The sequence below is a fragment of the Pongo abelii genome, chromosome 18, assembly GCF_028885655.2.
Source record: "Pongo abelii isolate AG06213 chromosome 18, NHGRI_mPonAbe1-v2.0_pri, whole genome shotgun sequence".
NCBI classification, from domain to species: domain Eukaryota; kingdom Metazoa; phylum Chordata; class Mammalia; order Primates; family Hominidae; genus Pongo; species Pongo abelii.
In genome coordinates this window covers 23,424,244-23,439,831 of record NC_072003.2, presented here as the reverse complement: position 1 = coordinate 23,439,831, position 15,588 = coordinate 23,424,244, and the positions used below count along the sequence as shown (strand labels likewise).

At 45.3% G+C, this 15,588-nt stretch overlaps 1 protein-coding gene across 1 annotated transcript in view; it reads left to right on the top strand.

Annotated features, from left to right (window-relative positions):
- DNAH3 (dynein axonemal heavy chain 3) overlaps positions 1-15,588 on the top strand; it is a 218,456-nt gene that overhangs the window by 182,420 nt on the left and 20,448 nt on the right. The window contains exons 53-55 of the mRNA XM_054533552.1: positions 3,239-5,380; positions 9,234-9,459; positions 13,553-13,797. Of these exons, the coding sequence (XP_054389527.1) occupies positions 3,239-5,380; positions 9,234-9,459; positions 13,553-13,797 (2,613 nt within the window). The remainder of the gene's footprint in view (positions 1-3,238; positions 5,381-9,233; positions 9,460-13,552; positions 13,798-15,588) is intronic.

The window sequence follows — 15,588 nt, the reverse complement described above, 5'->3', positions numbered from 1 at the left end:
CAGATAATTAGAAATGGGAAGAAAGGAATGGGGAAGGAGGAAGGAAAGCTCCTTCTACGGTTGAGCCTAGAAACATTAACAGGTGAATATTCATTCTCCTTCAAATTTAAATTAGATGTAGGACTTTGCATTAAGACCAGTGCCTTAGAGCTGAACAATGACTTTAAAAATCACCTCCAATTCTATTTCCTGCCTTTTGAGTCCTCCCGTCCTGGGAACAGTCTGGCTATTCCTTCATTCTTTCTGAAATGTTAGAAATCTCTACCCTAATCCCATCCAGGCACAGTGGCTCACACCTGTAATCCCAGCACTTTGGGAGGCTGAGGTGGGTGAATCACTTGAGCCCAGGAGTTTGAGACAAGCCTGGACGACATGACAAAACCCCATCTCTACAAAAAATACAAAATTTAGCCAGGCGTGCCAATGCACGTCTGTAGTCCCAGCTGCTCAGGAGGCTGAGAAGAGAGGAACACTTGAGCCTGGGAGGTTGAGCCTGCAGTGAGCCGTGATCCTGCCACTGCTCTTTAGCCTGTATGGCAGAGTGAGACCCTGTCTCAAGAAAGAAATCCCTGATCCCTCATTTGAGACGTTCTGGCTCCTGCTTTCCATTGCTTAGCATTCCCTCTTCTCTGGCGGGTGTCACGCCTACAGTCACATAAAGCAGACGCAAAGCTCATCAGGAATAGCCAAGCAAGGAGCAGACTTTACAAGAGCATCCTTTAGGGAAGTAGCTAAGGTATAATAAGTTAGCCTTGAGCAAAGATGAGCTAGATAGCACTTCTGCACCCTGGCTGCACTCTAGAATCACCTAGAGAGCTTAAAGAATGCAGAAGTCGGCCAGGTGCGGTGGGTCACTCCTGTAATCCCAGCACTTTGGGAGGCCAAGATGGGTGGATCACCTGATGTCAGGAGTTCGAGACCAGCCTGGCCAACATGGTGAAATCCCGTCTCTACTAAAAATACCAAAAAAAATTAGCTGGGCATGGTGGGGTGTGCCTGTAATCCCAGCTACTTGGGAGGCTGAGGCAGAAGAATTGTTTGAATCTGGGAGGCAGAAGAATTGTTTGATTCTGGGAGGCAGAGGTTGCAGTGAGCTGAGACCACGCCATTATACTCTAGCCTGGGCAACAAGAATGAAACTCCATCTCAAAAAAAAAAAAAGCAGAAGTCTGTGCCCCACTCCTAGAGAGTCTCATTCCATTGGTCTGGGATGTGGCCTGAGCATTAGGATTTTTTTTTTTTTTAAGCTCCCCCTGCAGCTGGGGTTGAGACCTGCTGAGATACACAAAGCACAGCCAGGTCATGAATGTCACTTCTCATCTTGGATCACTGATGATCAGCACAGAACCCATCATTAAATTAAAATTAAAGCAAATTATGCCATTATTCACCCAGACCATGGAATTGAGTGAGTATATTGAGATGGAGCAAAAGAGCAATTGAGTTAGTTTGGGGTACCTTGAATTTAAATGAAGCAGATCATTTTCTAGAATGCCAACAAAAACCTTCATGGGAAATATTTGGCCGATTTCTGCTCTTGTAATTAGGAATGGGACACATTTGACCTGCTGTACTCAATGTGATGTCTCAGAGTATAACTTTTTTGATGAGCCTGAGCTTGGCAAGTACCATGGGCCAAAAAGCTTCCCAATTTTTTTCCAATGTGTCAACAGAAGGAGCATTGTTCCGGGATGGGATTGAGGCTCACTTGATTAGTTGTTAGTTGGCATGATGGGTGCTAAGGGGAATAAGAGCCTGGCTTTGTGTCTGGGCAGGCCATGGGTAGTCTTCTGTATGGGTGGAAGCCTGCAAGCTGCTTCTTCCAGCCTCCTTCATTCTCACAAGACCTTTGCCTCACTCACACGGTTCATCAAAGGGAGGACTGATTGGGCTCCATCCAACCCACCTCCCAGACTAGGGAAGAATACTGGAAACTCATCCCCACGGGCTGTGGCTCCTGCTGCCTTTTCCATCCATGAATAAGATAATGGGGTACTATTCATTCAACCGATATTTATTGATAACTAAGTACCAGGCAGTGTGCCAGGTTCTAGAAAACAGAAGAAGGCTACCGCTTTGAGAGAGAGGTAGATGGTAGAAAATAATTGAAAACTTACAGGTTGCAATAAGTGCTATACAGGGAATGGACTTTCTAGCAAGCAAGATGAAAGAAAATGCTGGTGCAGCGGGGAGGGGGACCTCTCTTGTCAGAGAAGTCTAGGGAAACCTTTATATGGCGATGGCTTTTAAAACAAAGCCTCCAGCCTGGGCAACATGGCGAAACCTCATCTCTATAAAAAATACAAAGATTGGCTGGGCACAGCTGGGTGTGGTGGCCCATACCTGTAATCCCAGCACTTTGGGAGGCTGAGGTGGGTGGATCACCTGAGGTCAGGAGTTCGAGACCAGCCTGTCCAACATGGTGAAACCCCATCTCTACTAAAAGTACAAAAAATTAGCCGGGCATGGTGGCAGGTGCCTATAATCCCAGCTACTCAGGAGGCTGAGTTAGCAGAATCACTTGAACCCAGGAGACAGAGGTTGCAGTGAGCCAAGGTCACACCATTGCACTCCAGCCTGGGCAACAAGAGTGAGACTCCATCTCAAAAAAAAAAAAAAAAAAAAAATTGCTTGGGCACAGTGACTCAGGCCTGGAATCTTCTTAGCACTTTGGGAGGCCAAGGTGGGTGGATCACATGAGGTCAGGAGTTTAAGACCAGCCTGGTCAACATGGTAAAACCCCATCTCTACTAAAAATACAAAAATTAGCCAGGCGTGGTGGTACATGTCTGTAATCCCAGCTCCTTGGGAGGCTGAGGCAGGAGGATCACTTGAACCCGGGAGGTGAAGGTTGCAGTGAGCCAAGATCGCGCCACTGCACTCTAGCCTGGCTGACAGTGCAAGACTCTGTCTCAGAATAAATAAATAAATGAATAAATAAAACAAAATAAAATAAAATGAGGCCTGAGGTCTGGTCAGGAGCCAGCTAGATGCCATTTACAATATAGGCGAAGGGCTCGTGGTAAGAAGCACTTGGGGTCACGGAGGAATTGAAGGAAGGTCCTTTGTAACCCAAGTTTAGGGAGTGAGGCAGAGATGGGGTTGGTGAGGTTGGCTGGGCCTCCCAGACGATGTTTTTGTTTTCGTTTTTTCTCAAATACCAGTAGTAACCATTGCAGAATTTTAAGTCTCAGCCAGAATGTCTTAATATATTATCTCTGTTTCTTGTTCTGAATAGGTAAGATGATAGAAGATTACTGGGGGGTATCCAAAAAGATTCTTGGGGATCTGAAATTCTTGGAGAGTCTTAAGACATATGACAAAGACAACATCCCCCCACTGACCATGAAGCGGATCCGGGAAAGGTTTATCAATCACCCGGAATTCCAGCCGGCTGTCATTAAAAATGTATCGTCGGCCTGCGAGGGTCTGTGCAAGTGGGTGAGGGCCATGGAGGTGTATGATCGCGTGGCCAAGGTGGTGGCTCCCAAACGGGAGCGACTGAGGGAGGCGGAGGGGAAGCTGGATGCACAGATGCAGAAGCTGAACCAGAAAAGAGCAGAGCTGAAGCTGGTGGTAGACCGGCTCCAGGCCCTGAATGACGACTTTGAAGAGATGAACACCAAGAAGAAGGACTTGGAGGAAAACATTGAAATCTGCTCCCAAAAGCTGGTCAGGGCAGAGAAACTCATCAGTGGTCTTGGGGGAGAGAAAGATAGATGGACTGAAGCTGCCCGGCAGCTGGGGATCCGCTATACTAATCTGACGGGTGACGTGTTGCTGTCCTCAGGAACTGTGGCTTACCTGGGCGCTTTTACAGTGGATTATCGGGTCCAGTGCCAAAATCAGTGGTTGGCTGAATGTAAGGACAAGGTCATCCCTGGCTCCAGTGACTTCAGTCTCAGCCACACGCTAGGGGATCCCATAAAAATCCGTGCCTGGCAGATTGCTGGGCTTCCCGTTGACTCCTTCTCCATCGACAACGGCATCATTGTGTCCAATTCCAGACGCTGGGCCTTAATGATTGACCCTCAGGGGCAGGCCAATAAATGGATTAAGAACATGGAGAAGGCGAATAAACTGGCTGTCATTAAGTTCTCTGATAGCAACTACATGAGGATGCTGGAAAACGCACTGCAATTAGGCACCCCTGTCTTGATTGAAAACATTGGAGAAGAGCTGGATGCTTCTATCGAACCTATCTTGCTCAAGGCAACATTCAAACAGCAGGGAGTTGAGTACATGAGGCTGGGTGAAAACATCATCGAATATTCCAGGGATTTTAAGTTATACATCACAACCCGTTTGAGGAATCCACATTACCTCCCAGAAGTTGCCGTGAAAGTCTGTCTCCTCAACTTCATGATCACCCCCTTGGGTCTCCAAGATCAACTCCTTGGCATCGTGGCTGCGAAAGAGAAGCCAGAGCTGGAAGAGAAAAAGAACGAGTTGATTGTGGAAAGCGCCGAGAACAAGAAGCATCTCAAGGAAATTGAAGATAAGATCTTGGAGGTTCTCTCCATGTCCAAGGGTAACATCCTGGAGGATGAAACCGCCATCAAAGTTCTGTCCTCCTCCAAAGTGCTATCTGAAGAGATCTCAGAGAAACAGAAAGTTGCTTCCATGACAGAAACGCAGATCGACGAGACTCGGATGGGCTACAAGCCAGTGGCTGTGCATTCCGCCACCATCTTCTTTTGTATCTCAGACCTGGCCAACATCGAGCCGATGTACCAGTACTCCCTGACTTGGTTCATAAATCTCTACATACATTCCTTGGCCCACAGCACAAAGAGCGAGGAAGTGAATCTGCGCATCAAGTACATCATTGACCATTTCACCCTGAGCATCTACAACAACGTGTGCCGTTCTCTGTTTGAGAAGGACAAGCTACTGTTCTCTCTCCTCCTGACCATCGGCATCATGAAACAGAAGAAGGACATTACGGAGGAGGTGTGGTACTTCCTTCTCACTGGAGGCATCGCACTGGATAACCCCTACCCCAACCCAGCTCCCCAATGGCTGCCTGAGAAGGCGTGGGCAGAGATTGTCCGTGCATCTGCCTTACCCAAACTGCATGGCCTGATGGAGCATTTGGAACAGAACCTGGATGAATGGAAGCTGATCTATGACTCGGCCTGGCCCCATGAGGAGCAACTCCCTGGGTCTTGGAAGTTCTCTCAAGGATTGGAGAAGATGGTGATCCTCCGATGTTTGCGGCCTGACAAAATGGTGCCAGCGGTCCGGGAGTTCATTGCTGAACATATGGGAAAGCTGTACATCGAAGCCCCTACGTTCGATCTCCAAGGATCCTACAATGATTCCAGCTGCTGTGCGCCTTTGATTTTTGTGTTGTCTCCAAGTGCAGACCCAATGGCAGGTAAGAACAGAGTGTTGTGGGAGAGATGTGGAAAGGCCAGAATGTGTGGGTGGATATCAGCAGCCCGTCCCTTACAGCAGGGATCTCAAGTTCAGATGGCTTTGAAAGCCAAGTGGTTCATAGGCTGAGGCGGAGCCACGGAACTCATCTTTTTCTGCCTAAAAAGATCAGCTGCTACTTGGCACCCACAAATTGGGCCATTTGGGAATGTAAGCCCAGAATTGCTAGATCATCTGATTTTTCAAGAGAAACCAGAAATGCAGAAATTTCCCACTTTTATATCTTGATAATTCATTCAAAGTTCTTCCCTTAAAAACCTTGTGAGGGTTCAGGAGCGGTGGCTTACGCCTATAATCCCAGCACTTTGGGAGAATGAGTTGGGAGGATTGCTTGAGCCCAGGAGTTTGAGACCAGCCTGGGCAACATAATGAGACCTCCATTGCTATAAAACATTAAAAACTTAGCTGGAAATGGTGGCACATGCCTGTAGTCCCAGCTACTTGGGACGCTGAGGCAGGAGGATCCCTTCATCCTGGGGAGGTCAAGGCTGCAATGAGCTATGATCACACCACTGCACTCCAGTCTAGGTGACAGACCCCGCCCCCTCCCCCAAAAAAAGAACAAAATAGAAGCTTGGTGAGATTCAGCTCGGATGATTCCACAGGAAACTTCACACTGTGTCCCTTCTAGTGCTGCACATCAAGAGATCCATACTGTCTGGCTGTCTTTTCTGATAAAGACAGATCTGGGGACTCAGGCATTGTCAGCATGAGCTGGCTCTCCATTCCCCCACTCCCTCCCTTATAAAGTTTCCCACCAGCTTTTCACCTAATGTGACAGTTCTCAATCTTGGCTGCACATTGGAATCACTGGGGGAGTTTAAAGAAGACTCTCAATGCACGGGTCACAGCTTTGGCCAATTAAATTAAAATCTTTGGGGTGAGACCCACAAATTGTGTTTTATGAAGCCTTTCCAGTAATTCCAAAGTACAGCCAGGGCTGGGAACCACTGACTTTAATAGTTTTAGTGGCCTTTGAAAATCATTACCAAGATCCACTATTTCAGTAGCAGGTGCACAATGATTATTACTATTTTTTTATTATTTTATTTTTTTTATTTATTTTGAGACGGAGTCTTGCTCTGTCGCCCAGGCTGGACTGCAGTGGCATGATATTGGCTCACTGCAACCTCCACCTCTCGGGTTCAAGCAATTCTCATGCCTCAGCCTCCCGAGTAGCTGGGATTACAGGCACTTGCGACCACATCCGGCTAATTTTTGTATTTTTAGTAGAGATGGAGTTTCACCATGTTGGCCAGGCTGGTCTTGAACTCCTGACCTCAAGTGATCCACCCACCTCGGCCTCCCAAAGTGCTGGGATTACTGGTGTGAGCTACTTGGGAGGGTGAGGCAGGAGAATTGCTTGAACCTGGGAGGCGGAAGTTGTGGTGAGCCAAGATCATGCCATTGCACTCCAGCCTGGGCAACAAGAGTGAAACTCCATCTCAAAAAAAAAGAAAAAAAAACAGAAATTTATTTTCTCACAATTCTTAAAGAAAGAAGTTTGAAATCAAGCTGTTGGCAGGGATGGTTTCTTTCGAGGCCTCTCTGCTTGGCTTGCTGATGGTCATCTTCTCCCTATGTCTGCACAGGGCCTTCTCTCTATGTCTGTCCTCATCTTCTCTTCTCATAAGGATATCAGTCATATTGGATTAAGGCCCACTCTAATGAACTCATTTTATTTTATTTTATTTTTTTATTCATTTATTTTTTATTATTATACTTTAAGTTCTAGGGTACATGTGCACAACGTGCAGGTTTGTTACATATGTATACATGTGCCATGTTGGTGTGCTGCACCCATTAACTCATCATTTACATTAGGTATATCTCCTAATGCTATCCCTCCTCCCTCCCCCCACCCCACGACAGGCCCTGGTGTGTGATGTTCCCCTTCCTGTGTCCAAGTGTTCTCATTGAATGAACTCATTTTAACTTTGCCTCCACAAAGACCCTATCTCTGACTGCTGAACAGTTACATTCTGAGGTACCTGGAATTAGGACTTCAACGTATGAATTTTGCTAGGGACATGATGCAGCTCATAACAGAGACCGTATGTAACCCTTAGAATATTAACCCTGATCTTTTTACATGCTGCCTGCCCCTCATAGTGATGTACTTCCTCGTGTAGGTTTTTTTTATTGTGAGTTCACCATCAGCAAATTTGTGTTGTTTTGCGGGAGTCTCATATACTTTGGGTTTAAGGAGTGTCCCTACAGAACAACTCTGCATGTGCAAACAGTGGTACCCCAGGGGGCGAGGTGGGGGTCGCCATTCTGGATCAAATTTTATGGGAAATTTCTCAGCTTAGGAATCCCACACCAGAGTACCGTGAACTCACACTCCTCAAATTCATGTGGCATAAACTTAGTGTTTTGATTTTTAAACTGGAGAGTTGTTTATTTTTTCCATCCAGGCTCCAGACCAGTTATGAGCTTCCATGTCTTTTCCTTGGGTCAGTAGTCAAATGGCCTTGGCCTTCTTTTTTTTTTTTGAGATGGAGTCTTGCTGTGTAACCCAGGCTGGAGTGCAGTGGCGCGATCTCGGCTCACTGCAACCTCTGCCTCCCGCCAGATTCCAGCAATTTTCCTGCCTCAGCCTCCCGAGTAGCTCAGACTACAGGCATGCGCCACCCAGCTAATTAGCTAATTAGTCCAGCTAATTTTTGTATTTTTAGTAGAGAGGGGGTTTCACCATGTTGGCCATGCTGGTCTCGAATTCCTGACCTCAAGTGATCCGCTCGTCTCGGCCTCCCAAAGTGCTGGGATTACAGGCGTGAGCCACTGCATCTGGCCAAAGGTCTGGCCTTCATAACATGAAGGTACGGCACTTTGAGAATCCTAACTTTATTTAAATGTCTCAGTTCCAGCTCCCCACCTCTTATGAGTGCAAAGCTATATCTCCCATGGACATTAAAACTTTAACATCTAGAGTAATGAAGTAAAGTGTGGTATTTTCCAATGGTGATATACTATGTATCCATGAATGAAAAAAGCCTTTATGCATGTACTAATGTGGAAGAGACCTGTAAGATACGTACATTGTTAAGAGGGAAAAAAAATGCAGTATTCTACAATTCATACAAATTTAATAGTATATATGCATTTATTTAAATACATAAAATATTTCTTGAAGGATTCACAAATCTAATCACATTGGCTACCACTGGGAAGAGAGAAGTGAGAGACTTATTTCACTTTCCAAATGCTTATATTTCTTGTTAAAATAAATTTGCAAAAATCAGTTTCCTAGTTATTTGATTACATGCTCACCTCTTTATTTTTGAGTTCCCCGTTTTGGGCACCTGGGAATATCCTTTTCTTTCAAACCTGGATTTTTTTTTTGTTTCTTTTCAGTTCAGTTAATTTCTTTTTTATCAAGAATGTCTATGTGTTTAAAGCGAAAGAGAAGTTGATGGTAGCTTCATCTGCCATCTGATCTGATGTCTAAAGCTTCCCCAGAGAGATGTTTATTTTGTACTTAACAGAAGCCAGTGAGTTTTTTCTGAGTCCAAAATTTTAACATGAACCCCACCTTTTGTGTTGGGGTGTGTGTGTGTGTGTGTGTGCACGTGCGTGTGTGTGTGTTTAAATAGAGACAAGGTCTCACTGTGTTGCCCAGGCTGGTCTCCAACTCCTGAGCTCAAGTGATCCTTCCACCTCAGCCTCCCAAAGTGTTGGGATTACAGGTGTGAGCCACCACACCAAGCCATGTTGTTATTGTTGATATGGCTGTTCTGTTACTGTTAGCTGGCCTGTCGTCTTTCAAAAGCCTCCTTTCTTCCTGGTCTCAGGCCTGCTGAAGTTTGCGGATGATCTTGGTATGGGAGGTACCAGAACACAGACCATCTCCCTTGGCCAAGGCCAAGGCCCTATTGCTGCCAAAATGATCAACAATGCCATCAAAGACGGGACCTGGGTGGTCTTACAGAACTGCCATCTGGCCACAAGCTGGATGCCTACACTGGAGAAGATTTGTGAGGAGGTGATTGTTCCTGAGAGCACCAATGCCAGATTCAGGTGAGATGCTGTCCCACCACTGCCTTCTCTCGGACCCAACCTCCAGACATCAGGATGGTGGCTGGGAAGATGACCAAGACACAGTCCTGCCCCTTAGAAACTTTCAGTCTAGGCTGGGCAGGGTGGCTCATGTCTGTAATCCCAGCACTTTGGAAAGCTGAGGCGGGTGGATCACCTGAGGTCAGGAGCTCGAGACTAGCCTGGCCAACATTGCAAAACACCGTCTCTACTAAAAATACAAAATTTAGCCAGGCATAGTGGCGCACACCTGTAATCCCAGCTACTCGGGAGGCTGAGGTGGGAGAATTGCTTGAACCCAGGAGGCAGAGGTTGTAGCGAGCAGGGATCGTATCACTGCACTCCAGGCTGGGCGACAGAGTGAGACTTCCTCTCTAAAAAAGAAAGAAGCTCTTCAGTATAGCAGAAGGCAGGCCATAGATGAATAATGTTGATACCATGTCATACCTATTTACTCACTATTTGAACAAGAACCATGGAATACGGAGAAGGGATGGGAAGGTTGGGGAAGTCCTGGAGGCCTGACAATGGCCCAGGATTTTGAAAAATGAATAGGAGTTTGCCGGGAAGGATATTCTAGGCAGAAGAGACAGCATTTGGAAAAGCAAAGAGAGGTATTAAGGAAATCCTGAGAAGCTATCTTACAGCTCTGGTATATGCCGTGAGAAGTTGTTGGAGAAGGTAATAGGAGATGTAGCTGGAAAGGTAGATTCAATGTGAGCAAGTCTGATTTTTAAAAATTATTATTTGTCTAAAAAAAATCCTGTCCAGGCATGGTGGCTCACGCCTGTAATCTCAGCATTTTGAAAAGCTGAGACAGGTGGATTGCTTGAACCCAGGAGTTCAAGGCCAGTTTGGGCAACATGGCAAAACCCCGCCTCTACTAAAAATACAAAAAATGAGCTGGGCATGGTGGTGCACATTTGTAGTCCCAGCAACTTGGGAGGCTGAACTGGGAGAATCACCTGAGCCCGAGAAGTCGAGGCTGCAGTGAGCAGTGATCACACCACTGCACTCCAGCCTGGGCGACAGAGTGAGAACCTGTCTCAAAAAAAAAAAAAAAATTCTACTGTTTTCCAGGTATCATTTGTCCTGCCTCCTGCCTCTATCCTACATTTCTGGGGTTCTTCGGAATTTTAATCAACATTGGAAACAGCTATTTGTTTTTTGGGAATTTTAAAGCCCAACAAAGCTAAGCCTCAGTTTTTGCATTCATAGAATAATGAGTTGAACCAAACAGATTTTAAAGTCCATTTTAACTCAAATGTTCAGGGATTCTCTTTTTTTTTTTTTTTTTTTTTGAGATGGAGTTTCGCTCTTATTGCCCCGGCTGGAGTGCAATGACACGATCTCCACTCACCGTGACCTCTGCCTCCCGGGTTCAAGCGATTCTGCTGCCTCAGCCTCCTGAGTAGATGAGACTACAGGCATGTGCCACCGTGCATGGCTAAGTTTGAATTTTTAGCAGAGACGGGGTTTCTCCATGTTGCTCAGGCTGGTCTTGAACTCCCAACCTTAGGTGATCCGCCCACCTCAGCCTCCCAAAGTGCTGGGATTACAGGCGTGAGCCACCACACCCAGCCAAGGGATTCTCTTATACCAGGCCAGAGAGCAGCAACCTATGGCCCGATGGCCAAATGCACCCTGCTGCCAGTGTTTTTTGTATAGCTTGCAAGCTAACTAAACAGTGTGGGAAAAAAACTAAAGAATCATGTTTCATAATACATGAAACTTCTGTGAAATTCAAATTTTAGTGTCCATAAATAAAGTTTTATTGAAAAACATCATGCTTATTCATATATTGTCTATGGCTACTTTTGTATGACAAGTAGTTACAGCAGAGATCATATGGGCTCACAAAGTCTAAAATATGTACTATTTGGTCCTTTACAGAAAAAAATTTGTCAACCCCTGCTCTATCCAACAAAGCTAGCTGGTTATTTTCATCTCAGTTGTCTGCCAGAAAAGAGGGAAAGTGTTTGGTGCTTATTTACAAAGTCAGATTAGGCCACAGTTGATTTCTCTTCATGTGAAAGTTCCAAAAGAGAGAGAGTTTAAGAGAAGTCCATTAGTTTCAAGAATGCTGTTTGGGGCCGAGTGAGGTGGCTCACACCTGTAATCCCAGCACTTTAGGAGGTCAAGGCAGGCGGATCACATGAGGCCAGGAGTTCAAGACCAGCCTGGCAACATGGTGAAACGCTGTCTCTACTAAAAATACAAAAATTAGCCAGGTGTGGTGGTGCATGTCTGTAATCCCAGCTACTTGGGAGGCTGAGGCACAAGAATCCCTTGAACCCAGGAGGTGGAAGTTGCAGTGAACTGAGATTGCACCACTGCACTCCAGCCTGGGTGACAGAGTGAGACTCTGTCCCAAACATAAATAAATTAAAAAACAAACAAACAAACAAAACACCTAAAAGTGTTGTGCCTTAATCTTTAAAAAAAGAAAAGAATGTTGTTTGGTTTGGGATAGTGAGTGAATTCATTGGCCGTTAATGACACATTCAAAGAAGAAAAAGTTATTTATGTTGATACTTTAAGTTCTACTATAATATGATCCTGACCCAAAAATCATGAACTCAAGTTCTCAAGTGCCTATAGGGGCCAGGCATGTAACATAAATGAGTGAAGAGGGCTGGATACAAGAAATAGTTCACGTTCCACAGTACAGCAACAATCCTCATGGGTAGTCAGCCTCAGTGTCAGACACAATAGGGAATGGTGGGGCTTGCAGTGAACTGGGCACGTGCTCTGGCAAGGAGAGCAGTCACTGTTTAATACTAGCTAACTGTTGCCATGCAGGATCAGATTTTCTAACAATTTTAAAGGGAAGATGGGAATCTAGAATTGTAAAAGAAAGCCTTAGGTTTTTAAACGTTAGCAACTCTGGCCGGACGCAGTGGCTCACACCTGTAAATCCTAGCACTTTGGGGGGCCGAGGTGGGTGGATCACCTGAGGTCAGGAGTTCAAAACCAGCCTGGCTATCATGGTGAAACCCTGTGTCTACTAAAAATACAAAAATTAGCCGGGCATAGTGGCGGGCACCTGTAGTCCCAGATACTCGGGAGGCTGAGGCAAGAGAATCACTTGAACCTGGGAGGTGGAGGTTGCAGTGAGCTGAGATGCACCAGTGCACTGCAGCCTGGGTGACAGAGTGAGACCTTGTCTCAAAAAAATGAAAATAAAAATAAAATAAGATAAAAATAATAAAAATGAAAAAAAAAAGAGCCTTAGATGCAATATGCCAAGATGTTAACCTATAGGTGGTAAAATTATCAGTTCTAGTTTCTTCTAAACACTTTTACATATGTTCCCATTTTTTATGGGCATAGATACACTTGCATCTGAAAAAGAATTTCTCCCTATTTTTCAAGGCCCATTTCAAATGCCATTTCTTATATGACAGGCATCAGCAAACTTTTTCTGTAAAGGGCCAATAGTAAATATTTTAGGATTTGTGGCCATATTGTCTCTGTTGCAACTATTCAACTCTGGTTGTAGAGAGAAAGCAGCCTTAGGGCCAGGCACGGGGACTCACACCTGTAATCCCAGCACTTTGGGACGGTGAGGTGGGAGGATCACTTGAGCCCTGGAGTTCGAGACCAGCCTGGGCAACATAGAGGGACTCCATCTCTACATTAAAAAAAAAAAAAAGAGTAGGAGCTTTGGAGTCAGAGAGTCCTGAGTTCACATCTTAGTTCAACTACTGCCAAGTGATGTGTCCTTGAGAAACCCACCTGACCTTGCCATGCCTCTGTTTCCTCACTGGTAAAAGGAGTAGTAAATCCCTCCTTATCAGGTGGCTGTGAGGCTTAAGGGAAATAAAAGGACGTATGTTAAATGCTTAGCATAGTTTTGGCTCTGGTAGTATTTAATAAATCATAGCTATTCTTTTTTGTTATTGTTATTGGTTTTTTTTAATTTATCAATAAAATAATGTTTTTAGTAGAGATGGGGTTTTACCATGTTACCCAGGCTGGTCTGTTTTGTTATTGTTATTGTTTTGTTTTTGTTATTGTTTTTCACTATAACTTATTGTATTGCTCTAAAAAGTTGGGTCCATTGTTCTTCCAGACTCTGGCTAACCAGCTATCCATCAGAGAAGTTTCCGGTCAGCATTCTCCAGAATGGAATCAAAATGACCAATGAGCCCCCCAAAGGGCTCCGGGCCAACCTGTTGCGCTCCTACCTCAATGACCCCATCTCGGATCCTGTGTTCTTCCAAAGCTGTGCAAAGGCAGTGATGTGGCAAAAGATGTTATTTGGCCTTTGTTTCTTCCATGCCGTTGTTCAAGAGAGAAGAAACTTCGGCCCCCTAGGTAAGCGATGACAGTGCACCTGGGTGGCCTGGGGGAAAGGATATCAGACACATATAGGTGTGTTTCCAGGTGCGTGTTTAAGCTTGCGCTCAGATAGGGTTGCCAGTAAAATACAATATAAGTATTTTCCAGACAATATTTGGAAGATACTTATACTAAATGATTTATTATTTAACCAATATTAAACTCTCACTGTATTTTTATTTGCTAAATCTGACAATCTGGCTGGGCGTGGTGACTTGTGCCTTTAATCCCAGCACTTAGGGAGGCCAAGGCAGGCAGAATCCTTGAGGCCAGGAGTTTGAGACCAGCCTGGGTAACATGGTAAAACCCCATCTCTACTAAAAACACAAAAATTAGCCAGGTGTGGTGGTGCCCACCTATAACCCCAGCTATTTGGGAAGCTGAGGCATGAGAATGGCTTCAACCGGGAGGTGGAGTTTGTAGTGAGCCCATATCACACCACCACACTCCAGCCTGGGTGACAGAGTGAGACCCTGTCTCAAAAAGAAAAAAAAAAAAGTCTATAGGTAGATTAATACATAAGCAAAATGTTATATATTCATACAACGAAATTTTTTTTCTTTTTGAGACAGGGTCTCTCTCGCTCTGTCACCCACGCTGGAGTGTGGTGGTGTGATCTTGGCTCATTGCAACCTCCGCCTCTCAGGTTCAAGTGATCCTCCCACTTCAGCCTCCCCAGTAGCTGGAACTACAAGCATGCCACCACACCTGGCTAATTTTTGTATTTTTAGTAGAGATGGGGTTTCACCGTGTTGGCCAGGCTGGTCTAGAACTCCTGAATATTAATCAACCTTAAAGAGGAAGAAAATTCTGACATACACTACAACATGGATGAACCTGAGGACATTACACTAAGTGAAATAAACCAGTCATGCCAGGCACAATGGCACAAGCCTGTAATCCCAGTACTTTGGGAGGCTGAGGTGGGAGGATCGCTTGAGGTGAGAACGTGGAGGCCGCAGGGAGCCAAGATCGTGCCACTGTGCTCCAAACTGGATGACAAAGTAAGACATTGTCTCAAAAAAAAAAAAAAAAAAATTAAAATAAATAAAATAGCCTGACATAGTAGCACAAGCCTGTAGTCCCAGCTACTTGGGAGGCTGAGGTGGGAGGATCACTTGAGCCTGGGAGTTCGAGGCTGCAGTGCAGGAAGATCACACCACTCCAGACTGGGCAATAGAACGAGATCCAGTCTCTAAAAAAAAAAAAAAAGCCATGCAACTGTTCGACTTGCAACTAACTGCCAGTCATGCTTCGTTTGCTGGCACACGAATTTTATTATTTTGTTATAATTTGAAAGCGAGTGTTTGGGAGGAAATTAAACTTCTCTATTGAACCTGGGTGCGGTGGTTCACGCCTGTAATCCCAGCACTTTGGGAGGCCGAGGCAGGCGGATCACTTGAGGTCAGGAGTTCAAGAGCAGCCTGGTCAACATGGCGAATCCCCGTCTCTACTAAAACTACGTAAACTAGCTGGGTGTGGTGGCACGTGCCGGTAATCCCAGCCACTCAGGAGGCTGAGACAGGAGAATCTCTTGAACCCAGGAGGTGGAGGTTGCGGTCAGCCGAGATCACGACACTGCATTCCAGCTTGGGGGACAGAGCGAGACTCTGTCTCAAAAAAACAAAAAACAAAAAACAAATAAAAAAACAAAAGCAAAACAAACAAACAAAAAACTTCCCTACTGAGCACAGGTTTCCCCATACTCTTTCTTGTATCCTGCACCATGCCTGGTTTACACATGTATGTCACTTGTTCAGCCCCCAA